At 35.9% G+C, this 13,336-nt stretch overlaps 1 protein-coding gene across 5 annotated transcripts in view; it reads right to left on the bottom strand.

Annotated features, from left to right (window-relative positions):
• ZGRF1 (zinc finger GRF-type containing 1) overlaps positions 1-13,336 on the bottom strand; it is a 69,906-nt gene that overhangs the window by 30,374 nt on the left and 26,196 nt on the right. For 3 of the 5 annotated variants that reach the window (XM_067735271.1, XM_067735270.1, XM_067735273.1), the window contains exons 8-9: positions 11,808-11,858; positions 9,874-9,957 (exon numbers count right to left, since the gene is read on the bottom strand). In XM_067735271.1, coding sequence (XP_067591372.1) covers positions 9,874-9,957; positions 11,808-11,858 — 135 coding nt within the window. Of the gene's footprint in view, positions 1-7,576; positions 7,763-9,873; positions 9,958-11,807; positions 11,859-13,336 lie in introns of all 5 variants that reach the window. The other 2 variants (XM_067735274.1, XM_067735272.1) reach the window with 2 other exon arrangements.

Below are 13,336 nucleotides of genomic sequence, written 5' to 3'. Positions count from 1 at the left end.
CATTCACAGAAAGACAGACAAGATGAAAAGGCAGAGGGCTATGTACCAGATAAATGAATAAGATAAAACCCCAGAAAAACAACTAAATGAAGTGGAGACAGGCAACCTTCCAGAAAAAGAATTCAGAAAAATGATAGGGAAGATGATCCAGGACCTCGGACAAAGAATGGAGGCTAAGATCAAGAAGATGCAAGAAATGTTTAACAAAGACCTAGAAGAATTAAAGAACAAACAAACAGAGATGCACAATACAATAACTGAAATGAAAACTACACTAGAAGGAATCAATAACAGAATAACTCAGGCAGAAGAATGGATAAGTGAACTGGAAGACAGAATGCTGGAATTCACTTCTGCGGAACAGAATAAAAAAAGAATGAAAAGAAATGATGACAGCCTAAGACACCTCTGGGACAACATTAAACAAAACAACATTCGCATTATATAGGTCCTAGAAGAAGAAGAGAGAGAGAAAGGACCCGAGAAAATATTTGAAGAGATTATAGTCGAAAACTCCCCTCACATGCGAAAGGAAATAGCCACCCAAGCCCAGGAAGCGCAGCGAGTCCAATACAGGATAAACCCAAGGAGAAACACGCCGAGACACATAGTAATCAAATTGGCAAAAATTAAAGACAAAGAAAAATTCTTGAAAGCAGCAAGGGAAAAACAACAAATAACATACAAGGGAACTCCCAGAAGGTTAACAGCTGATTTCTCAGCAGAAACTCTACAAGCCAGAAGGGAGTGGCATGATATACTTAAAGTGATGAAAGGGAAGAACATACAACCAAGATTACTCTACCCGGCAAGGATCTCATTCAGATTCGATGGAGAAATCAAAAGCTTTACAGACAAGCAAAGCTAAGAGAATTCAGCACCACCAAACCAGCTCTACAACAAATGCTAAAGGAAGTTCTCTAAGTGGGAAACACAAGAGAAGAAAAGGGCCTACAAAAACAAATCCAAAACAATTAAGAAAATGGTCATAGGAACATACATATCGATAATTACCTTAAACGTGAATGGATTAAGTGCTCCAACCAAAAGACACAGGCTTGCTGAATGGATACAAAAACAAGACCCATCTATATGTTGTCTACAACAGACCCACTTCAGACCTAGGGACACATTCAGACTGAAAGTGAGGGGATGGAAAAAGATATTCCATGCAAATGGGAACCAAAAGAAATCTGGAGTAGCAATACTCATATCACATAAAATAGATATTAAAATAAAGAATGTTATGAGACAAGGAAGGACACTACACAATGATCATGGGATCAATCCAAGAAAAAGATATAACAATTATAAATATATATGCACCCAACAGAGGAGCACCTCAATATATAAGGCAACTGTTAACAGCTCTAAAAGAGGAAATCGACAGTAACACAATAATAGTGGTGTACTTTAACACCTCACTTACATGGACAGATCATCCAAACAGAAAATTAATAAGGAAACACAAGCTTTAAATGACACAATAGTCCAGATAGATTGAATTGATATTTATAGGACATTCCAACCAGAATCAGCAGATTACACTTTCTTCTCAGGTGTGCACGGAACATTCTCCAGGATAGATCACATCTTGGGTCATAAATCAAGCCTCAGTAAAATTAAGAAAATTGAAATCATATCAAGCTTCTTTTTTGACCCCAACACTTTGACATTAGAAATGAATAACAGGGAAAAAAACGTAAAAGACACAAACACATGGAGGCTAAACAATACATTACTAAATAATCAAGAGATCACTGAAGAAATAAAAGAGGAAATCAAAAAATACCTAGAGACAAATGACAATGAAAACACGATGATCCAAAACCTATGGGAGGAAGCAAAAGCAGTTCTAAGAGGGAAGTTTATAGCTATACAAGCCTACCTCAAGAAACAAGAAAAATCGCAAGTAAACAATCTAACCTTACACCTAAAGGAACTAGAGAAAGAAGAACAAACAAAACCCAAAGTTAGCAGAAGGAAAAAAATCATAAAGATGAGAGCAGAAATAAATGAAATAGAAACAAAAAAAACAAAAGTAAAGATCAATAAAACTAAAAGCTGGTTCTTTGAGAAAATAAACAAAATTGATAAACCATTAGCCAGACTCATCAAGAAAAAGAGGGAGAGGACTCAAATCAATAAAATTAGAAAGGAAAAAGGAGAAGTTACAACAGACGCCGCAGAAATGCAAAGCATCCGAAGAGACTACTACAAGCAACTCTATGCCAATAAAATGGACAACCTGGAAGAAATGGACAAATTCTTAGAAAGGTATAAGTTTCAAAGACTGAACCAGGAAGAAATAGAAAATATGAACAGACCAATCACAAGGAATGAAATTGAAACTGTGATTAAAAATCTTCCAACAAACCAAAGTCCAAGACCAGATGGCTTCACAGGTAAATTCTATCAAACATTTAGAGAAGAGCTAACATCCATCCTTCTCAAACTCTTCCAAAAATTGCAGAGGAAGGAACACTCCCAAACTCATTCTATGAGGCCACCATCACCCTGATACCAAAACCAGACAAAGATACTACAAATAAAGAAAATTACAGACCAATATCACTGATGAATATAGATGCAAAAATCCTCAACAAAGTACTAGCAAACAGAATCCTACAGCACATTAAAAGCATCATACACCATGATTAAGTGGGATTTATCCCAGGGATATGAGGATTGTTCAATAGATGGAAATCAATCAATGTGATATACCATATTAACAAACTGAAGAATAAAAACCATTATGACCATCTCAATAGATGCAGAAAAAGCTTTTGACAAAATTCAACACCATTTATGATAAAAATTCTCCAGAAAGTGGGCATAGAGGGAACCTACCTCAACATAATAAAGGTCATATATGACAAACCCATAGCAAACATCATTCTCAATGGTGAAAAACTGAAAGCATTTCCTCTACGATCAGTAAAAAGACAAGGATGTCCACTCTCACCACCAGTATTCAACATAGTTTTGCAAGTCCTAGCCACGGCAATCACAGAAGAAAAAGAAATAAAAGGAATACAAATTGGAAAAGAAGAAGTAAAACTGTCACTGTTTCCAGATGACATGATACTATACATAGAGAATCCTAAAGATGCCACAAGAAAACTACTAGAGCTAATCAATGATTCTGGTAAAGTTGCAGGATACAAAATGAATGCACAGAAATCTCTTGCATTCCTATACACTAATGATGAAAAATCTGAAAGAGAAATTAAGGAAACACTCCCATTTACCATTGCAACAAAAATAATAAAATACCTATGAATAAACCTACCTAGGGAGACAAAAGACCTGTATGCAGAAAACTGTAAGACACTGATGTAAGAAATTAAAGATGATACCAACAGATGGAGAGAAATACCATGTTCTTGGATTGGAAGAATCAATATTGTGAAAATGACTATACTACCCAAAGCAATCTACAGATTCAATGCAATCCCTATCAAATTACCAATGGCATTTTTTACAGAGCTAGAACAAAAAATCTTAAAATTTGTATGGAGACACAAAAGACTCCAAAGAGCCAAAGCAGTCTTGAAGGAAAAAAACAGAGCTGGAGGAATCAGACTCCCTGACTTCAGACTATACTACAAAGCTACAGTAACCAAGACAATATGGTACTGGCACAAAAACAGAAACATAGATCAATGGAACAAGATAGAAAGCCCAGAGATAAACCCACACACCTATGGTCAACTAATCTATCACAAAGGAGGCAAGGATATACAATGGAGAAAAGACAGTCTCTTCAGTAAGTGGTGCTGGGAAAACTGGACAGCAACATGTAAAAGAATGAAATTAGAACACTCCCTAACACCATACACAAAAATAAACTCAAAATGGATTCTAGACCTAAATGTAAGACCGGGCCCTATAAAACTTAGAGGAAAACATAGGAAGAACACTCTTTGACATAAATTACAGCAGGATCTTTTTTGATCCACCTCCTAGAGTAATGGAAATAAAAACAAAAATAAACAAATGGGACCTAATGAAACTTCAGAGCTTTTGCACAGCAAAGGAAACCATAAACAAGATGAAAAGACAACCCTCAGAATGGGAGAAAATATTTGAAAACGAATCAACAGACAAAGGATTAATATCCAAAATATATAAACAGCTCAGGCAGCTCAATATTAAAAAAACAAACAACCCAATCTAAAAATGGGCATAAGACCTAAATAGACATTTCTCCAAAGAAGACATACAGATGGCCACGAAGCACATGAAAAGCTGCTCAACATCACTAATTATTAGAGAAATGCAAATCAAAACTACAAAGAGGTTATCACCTCACACCAGTTAGAATGGGCATCATCAGAAAATCTACAAAGAACAAATGCTGGAGAGGGTGTGGAGTAGAGGGAACCCTCTTGCACTGTTGGTGGGAATGAAAATTGATACAGCCACTATGGAGAACAGTATGGAAGTTCCTTAAAAAACTAAAAATAGAATTACCATATGATCCAGCAATCCCACTACTGGGCTTATATCCAGAGAAAAATCATAGTTTAAAAAGACACATGCACCCCAATGTTCATTGCAGCACTATTTACAATAGCCAGGACATGGAAGCAACCTAAATGCCCATCGACAGATGAATGGATAAAGAAGATGTGGTACATATATGCAATGGAATATTACTGAGCCATAAAAAGGAATGAAATTGGATCATTTGTTGAGACGTGGATGGATCTAGAGACTGTCATACAGAGTGAAGTAAGTCAGAAAGAGAAAAACAAATATTGTATATTAACGCATATACGTGGAACCTAGAAAAATGGTACAGATGAACTGGTTTGCAGGGCAGAAGTTGAGACACAGATGTAGAGAACAAACGTATGGACACCAAGAGGGGAATGCCATTGGGGGGCTGGGGTGGGATGAATTGGGCGATTGGGATTGACATGTACACACTGATGTGTATAAAACTGATGACTAATAAGAACCTGCTGTATAAAAAAATAAAATTAAATTAAAAAATTTAAAAAGGTTAATAAAAAGTATTGTGTTCACAGAAAGACAAGAAAACAAAACAGTACGATCTACAATAAAACACTATGCTCAAATAAATACAAAAGAATATTCCACTAAATATAACATTAAAAATCCAAGCGAAGGGCTTCCCTGGTGGTGCAGTGGTTAGGAGTCCGCCTGCCGATGCAGGGGACACGGGTTCGTGCCCTGGTCCGGGAAGATCCCACATGCTGTAGAGTGGCTGGGCCCGTGAGCCATGGCCGCTGAGCCTGCACGTCCACAGCCTGTGCTCCGCAACGGAAGAGGCCACAACAGTGAGAGGCCCGCATACCGCAAAAAAAAAAAAAAAAATCAATTATAGGTGAATTACAGATCAAAATGTGAAAGGCAAAATAATAAAGCTTCTACAAGATAACATGAGAGTATCTTTATGACCTTAGGGTAGAGAAAGACTTCTAAAATAAGACAAAAAAGCAATAATCAGAAAGGAAACAACAGATAAATTGTATTGTATTGAAAATTATAAACTTCCATTCATCAAAGGCATCATTAAGAATGAAAGATAAGTCAGAGTCAGGGAAGATAAGCACGCGAATTAAAAACTGAGGAAGGGGGCTTCCCTGGTGGCGCAGTGGTTGAGAGTCTGCCTACCAATGCAGGGGACACGGGTTCGAGCCCTGGTCTGGGAAGATCCCACGTGCCACGGAGCAACTGGGCCCGTGAGCCACAAATACTGAGCTCTGTGCGTCTGGAGCCTGTGCTCCGCAGCAAGAGAGGCCGCGACAGTGAGAGGCCCGCGCACCGCGATGAAGAGTGGCCCCCGCTTGCCACAACTAGAGAAAGCCCTCGCACAGAAACGAAGACCCAACACAGCCAAAAGTAAATAAGTGAATAAATAAATTAAAAAAAAAAAAAAAACTGAGGAAGAAAGCTTAACAAACACTTCATGAGAGAGGATTACAGAGAAGGCTAATAATATACAAAAAGGTCCTAACCTCATTATTAGGCAGGAAAATGCAAATTAAAACCACAATGAAATAACACTACATACCCACCAGAATAGCTAAAATTCAAAACAAAAAACTGTCAGCACCAAGTGTTAATGAAGATGTAGAGTGATGGGGACTCTCATACATTCCTGATAGAAAATATAAACTCTAATAACCATTTTGGAAAGCAGTTTGGCATTATCTACTAAAAGTAAAGACATGCGTATCTAGTGACTCAATAATCACACTTCTAGGTAGTGTAAATAACAGAAGCATGTCATGTGTATACACATTCAGGATAGTACATGATTATTCACAGCAGTATTATCTGTGATAACCTCCAAAGGCAAACGACCTAAACAACTGAAGAATGTATTGGGGTGTATTTACACAATGGAATCCTACACCAGCAACGAAAATGAATAAACTACAGCGACAAGCAACAACATGGATGAATTTCAAAACTGCAATGTTGAACAAAAGAAGGCAGACACACACACAAAACACTGTGTATTACTCTATTTAAAGTTTTAAAAGCAAAACTAATATATGGTATTATAAGTCAAAATGGTGGTTATCTTTGGGGAGAATGGAAGGGGTAGTGATTGAAAGGGGGCAGAAGGGGTACTTCTGAGATGCTGGTAATGCTCTATTTCTTAAGGGTGGAGGTTACATGGGTGTGTTCACTTTGTGGTAATTATTGGGCTGAGCACTTACAGTCTGTGCACTTATTTTGTATGTGCATTATGCTTTAATAAAAAAGGGAAAAGTTTAAAAAAGTCTCTTTAACAGTTACTGTTTCAAATATATGCATACATCCTTTCTCCATAACCTTTTCTATTTGGGTAGCAATGAGAGGTACTTGGTGTCCTACTTAGTGGGGAGAGGGGTGGATATTAGAAGGAAAAAAAATCTGCTAGCTGTTAAATATATTTTCTATATGTAATCTGCCTATCCGTTCTTGTCATAAATTTCTACTATTGTCTGAAGTGAAAAGTAATCCTTTAAATTCCTGATCCTAAAAAGGCAGTAAATCTTTCAAATATTTTTGTCTTATTTAGTTTGATTTAAGATATGATATTTCTTGTCAATTTACTAAACTTTTTTTTAACTTACAACTGTACAAAGATTTAAATATACTCTCTTTACAAAATTTAGTATTGACATAAAGAAAATGATTTGGCAAGATGCAGCTATAAAAATATTTTTAAGGGCTTCCCTGGTGGTGCAGTGGTTAAGAATCCACCTGCCAGTGCAGGGGACACAGGTTCGAGCCCTGGTCCGGGAAGATCCCACATGCCACGGAGCAACTAAGCCCGTGTGCCACAACTACTGAGCCTGTGCTCTACAGCCCGTGAGTCACAGCTACTGAGCCCACGTGCCACAACTACTGAAACCCGCGTGCCTAGAGCTCATGCTCCGCAACAAGGGAAGCCACCACAATGAGAAGCCCACGCACTGCAACGAACAGTAGCCCCCACTCGCTGCAACTAGAGAAAGCCCATGCGTAGCAACTGAAGACCCAATGCAGCCAAAAATAAATAAATTAAATAAACTAAATATATATATATATATACTTTTTTTTTTTTTACCTGAAAGAAGTCAATCTGCATACAAGTGCTAGGCAACTCTGGTGTCAAAAAACAACTGTTTGTCGTGCAGTTTTCATACACAATGCTATCTGGAAACTGACTGCATTCAAGCTGTGAGCTGTGTCCTCTCACTATCACAGCACTAGCAGCTGATCCTTTCACTTGATGCCCTTGAAATTCAACAGGCTATAGTAAATTATTAAAAATGAGTATTACATAAGTATACATATTTACAATACACACATACAAAGAAAATAATGCATAATTCGGCTTTCTATTGAATATTAGTTAATGTAAATAATTACTAAGAGACTAATACTGAAAACCAGGAAATATTCCTATTATCCTAAAATATGTTAAGGGTAGACTAATTTAAAGTGCAGTGATTGGGGCTTCTCTGGTGGCACAGTGATTAAGAATCCGCCTGCCAATGCAGAGGACATGGGTTTCAGTCCTGGTCCGGGAAAATCCCACATGCCGCGGAGCAACTAAGCCCATGTGCCACAACTACTGAGCCTGTGCGCTAAAGCCCACAAGCCACAACTACTGAGCCTGCATGCCACAACTACAGAAGCCCACGCACCTAGAGCCCATGCTCTGCAATAAGAGAAGCCACTGCAATGAGAAGCCAGAGCACCACAGCGAAGAGCAGCCCCTGCTAGTGGCAACTAGAAGAAAGCCCGCGCACAGCAACACAGTCAAAGATAAATAAATAAAAATAAATAAAACATTAAAAAATAAAGTGCAGTGATTTAACTGCATTCAAGGTCAACATTAATAAGTATGATTTTTTTTTTGTTTTTTTACAAACACAAGGAGTGTAATGATAATGGGTTGATTAAGCCAGAAAGACACAGGTGCTCCTTCCTCTATGCTTCCACTATACATTACACAACATTTTTGGTTTTTTATTTTTGTTTTGGCCACACTGCATGGCTTGTGGAGTCTTAGTTCCCTTACCAGGGATCAAACCCGGGCCCTTCGCAGTGAAAGCGTGGAGTCCTAACCACTGGACTGCCAGGGAATTCCCCACAACTTTCCATTGTAGACATCACATTACACTACAATGAAGTTTCTTCTTATCTGTATACTAACTGTACTGCAAGCTCCTTGAGGGCAAAGACGCTTCTGCTTCATCAGGATATCACCTGCATTTAATACCATGCTTGGAATACAGGAGGCAATCAATAAACACATGATAATAGGAAGGGAAGAGAGAAGGAACAGAGGAAGCATTTTCCTTTAAGGGTTTTGTAAACTATCAGAATATTAGCAAGAGGGATGCTGGGTTCCCAGCTTCCCAGATGATCTGATCCTATAGCTCTGAGAACAAAGGCCTAAGAGTACCAAGACAGACGTGTACCTCAGAGGGGTGCTTTCACCCCCTCAGAGACTTGGTCTGCTTTCAGACTTCAGATGGCTTTCTCTGCTGCCCCATTGAGGGTTCTAGGATTTTTACTCTGTGCAGGGTGACAAAGCCTACCCAGAATGTGGAAAAATAAGAGTATGTAGAGTCAAAGGAATGTACATAAAGAATGAATTTATTTCTAACTGATAAATTAACAGAATGACAAAAATACATAATCTGAAAATTCTCTTATTTAAAAATGAGGATTCTAAATCACACATTTGAAAGGAACTAAATTGCCTCTGAAACAAGAGTTTTGTTGAAAACATTATTTTGAATTTTAAAACATAACATATATCAATAAAAAAAAGTCTAAACCTTTAAAGACTGTATATTTCTGCTTTGTTTCATGTGGAATACAAATTCTCTACAAACAGGTGCTTTGCTTTCTTTGATGCTATGTAGATCCTTTCCAGAGATCTGTTGAGTTTTAAGAATAGAATCACTATTTACAAAACCCAACCATTTATATGCTGTTGTCTCTATCAATTTTTGCTGTGGAGTGGGTAGCATTACTCAGAGCTTGGGTTATATATACTTCTATCCCTTCAGCCTGAAGTAAAAGTGGTGGAGTAAACTATAATGAATTAAAAGTTATAAACATCTTCACTTTGTTCTACACAGAACATTCATTAACTGTACTTTACATATCTTTGTGCCCAATCCCTAGGATATCCTATGCATACATAACGCATTATTAGTTCATTAGTAACAGAGAGAGGGCTCAAGACCAAAAAAAGGGGTAGGAGTCATTAGTGTCTCTTGTTCTTAAAACCAGGTTAATTCATTTTGCTCACTAATCTTCTGCTTATGAAAACTCTGACAGTTGTGTAAAAAAAACAGCAGGAAAACACTGTGGCTTAGAAAATCAATTCTTCACAAATTTTACCTTGGGGTCACAGGTTTCTCTCTCCATTTGTTTAGGAATAACAGCTAGAAAAGCAGTCTCTTCTTCACTGCCCAAGGAAAAGAACTAGGATAAAATATCAATAAGTATGTTAGCTAAAATAGTTTTGTAGGTGTTTATGAGTTTGATGGGAAAATATTCCTCAAACTTAAAGTTAAGTCTGCCCTTTCAAAATGATGATACTTGTCATCTCCATCTTGCTTCTCTATATACATACATACAATAAGCAACCCCCGGCAAAGGAGTGCTCTAGCAGAGAAAGTACTATACTAGTTAATTTAAAAACTCAGCATATTAGAAAATTGGAATTCTAAACTTTTAATTGAATTCTTTTTTAACATTGCTGGGTATGTTATAAATCCCATACTAATATTTATGTTAATGCAGATTATTTAATTCAAAAATTAGTGTAAAATTGAAGAAGTGTAATAGTTTATTTAAAGAGAGAATCATCTTCTAGCCACCATAAAACACAAGATACAGACAACAGCAACTAGTCATTTTTAGTTCATCAAGTAACTATATAAAATAGCCATAATTTCTAATATGAACTACAGACTCAGAAAATGAACTCAACTGTAGAAGTAATTTCTTTATGTTTAACAAATATGGAGAAAAAATATGCCACTAAAAGAGGTAAAATAGTGTATTTATTCAAATAATAGTCACTTTCCTTTTATAACAATATACATAAGCACAACTGCCAATCAGGTAGCTCTTAAAAACATTCAACTCATATTTTAGAACTAGCATTTTTGAATATAGTGAGTTTAAAAAATTAGTTAGCATATTGTATCTTCTAGCTCCTTTGCTTTGTGTGACTAATCACACTTACAGCAATAAGGTGAAGGTGGCATTAAATATTAAGCGCACCCTAATTTTAAGTTTTGAAAGTTCCTTCTATCACTAGGTGTGTATGAAGAGTTTGATTCAGAGAGTTGTAGCAAGAAAGCTATTATAAAAACACAAATGTACTTTGATATTAATGCTAAAAAGATTTAAATTTTTTTTTTGCAAAAGATTCTAAGACCTTTTTCATTATTTTGAGATTATAAAATATTTTGCTTTAAAAATATATGACATTTATTTAAAATATATATATATATATATATATATATATATATATATATATATATATGACATTTATTTAAATGGCAACTCATCCTGGAGGGAAAAACAGTGATAGTGTTAATTTGCAATTTATACTTTGTGATAATTATACTTGAAAAAGTTGAAAACGTTTTTTTCTGTTTTTCTGTTTTGTTTTTTTTTGCGGTATGCAGGCCTCTCACCGTTGTGGCCTCTCCCACTGCGGAGCAGAGGCTCCAGACGCACAGGCTCAGTGGCCATGGCTCATGGGCCCAGCCGCTCCACGGCATGTGGGATCCTCCCAGACCAGGGCATGAACCGGTGTCCCCTGCATCAGCAGGCAGACTCTCAACCACTGCGCCACCAGGGAAGCCCTAAACCGTATTTTTTTCAAGTGAAAAAAACCCAGTAAGAATGTGATCATTTGTAAGCAGCTGCTGACTGTTCATTATTTTATACTTGATCTTGTAATATAAGGGTGAAAAATGATTGAGTCACCACAATGGATTTTGTTTTATTTTGTACTGTTCTAGGCAACAGAGCCTGCAGATGCAGTTGTAATTGTCAATGACAATTCTTGGATTAGGTAATGCTTGCAAGTTTGAAAAATTAGCTTTATGATAAAATATTTGTTATTTACCCAAATTCTACTGACTACACAGGACACTTATACAAGACAGTAGGCTCATCTAAATGAGTATAAAAGGGTAACTAATTACAAATAAATTTGAAAACTGGCAATATAGAATACAAACGTATAATTACATGCCATACCTATATATACGAATACAATTTCTGGCTATGTTACATTTTAAAAGTTAACTCACCTGCAAAGACTGAAGTGATTTACTTGGTTCAACTTCATTTTCTTTCATCATCTTAGGAATAGAACATTAATATAAGATAAGCCAAAAGGTAATAGTAACTTAGAAATAAAATATAGATTTTTTTAGATGTAAGAAATATAAGGTCACCATTACTAATAATCAAAGAAATAAAAACTAAGTGTTGATTAAATACTATTTCACTTAGGAAGAATTTTAAAAGATCTCAGTACTGGTAAATATGAAATGAAACAAATATTCATATTGTAAAACATTAAGATATTTTGATTTGACTTATATCAACAATCTAAGAAAGTTGTTCTTGGCCTCTCAAATTATCAGTTCCATTTCTAAGAATCAAATCTAAGGAAATAACTAAACGTAAACAATAATTTATGTGCAAAAACATCTACTAAAGTTTTATTTACAAAAGCAAAATGCTGGAAATGATCTAAATGTCCAAAATAGGGAACTGTTTGTCCAAAGCAAAGGATATCCACGAGATGGAATGATAAGTAACCTTTAAAAGGTATGTGTAAGTGTTCTTAATAATGTGAGAAAATACAATATGATATTAAGGAGAAAGGATATAAAACTATTTGTACCTATCAATCTAACCATATTTTTTAAATTAGGCCAAAAATGCTGGAAATGTTAATAGTAATTATCTCCAGGTGGTATGGTAAGTTTTATTTTTTCTTTACCTTTTTCTGTATTTAAAAAAAAAGGAGGAAAAAATTGATATTATTAAAAAAACAGTAACATGGAAAATAGAATATGATACAAACTGGGGGTAAATGAAACAAGGAAAGAACTGTCTCTTCAAAAGTGCTAAAAGCATCTTCACTGAGAAACACTAACCTAGATAACTTATTGTAAAATTTCATTTCATCCTAATTAGTACTATTACTTTTTATATTATTTCCATGGTTCCCAAACTGGTATAACAAGGTACTTTGGGGTGCCACAGTGAACTCAACAGAGGCTCCACAAGATATTTTAAATTTGAGGGAAACACAGTGTCATTAGACATCTGTCAGAAACGGAACAAACTGCAAACTCAAGGTAGTTCAGTTTCAACATCAGATTTCACGTCATTTCTGTCAGTGACATCATATCTTTGTGAAGCTGGGTTTTAGGAAATGGCTATGATAAAAATCAATTGCCATACAAAAATCAATGTGGACCCAGAAACTGAATCTATTCCAAGCTTTGAGAAGTTGCACAGTGCCCAACAAGTGCATGCATTCCATTAGTAACTGTGTTTATTTAAAAATAAAATGCTTATCATAACCATTTCACAATATATGCATATATCAAATCATTATGTTGTACATCTTAAACTAATACAATGTTATATGGTCAATTATATCTCAATAACACTGGAAAAAAAGGACAAAATGCTTAACAAATTACTAAGTTTTTAATACTACTAACTAAATAAAAGGAACTGCTAGGTTTCTTTTGGCCAAGCAATGCAATAAAAAAAATCACTAAGATACAGGAGAGGTCATGAACCAACATAGCTTCAG

This window comes from Pseudorca crassidens, chromosome 4 (genome assembly GCF_039906515.1).
Source record: "Pseudorca crassidens isolate mPseCra1 chromosome 4, mPseCra1.hap1, whole genome shotgun sequence".
Lineage (NCBI taxonomy): Eukaryota > Metazoa > Chordata > Mammalia > Artiodactyla > Delphinidae > Pseudorca > Pseudorca crassidens.
This window is presented reverse-complemented; position numbering and strand designations above follow the sequence as displayed.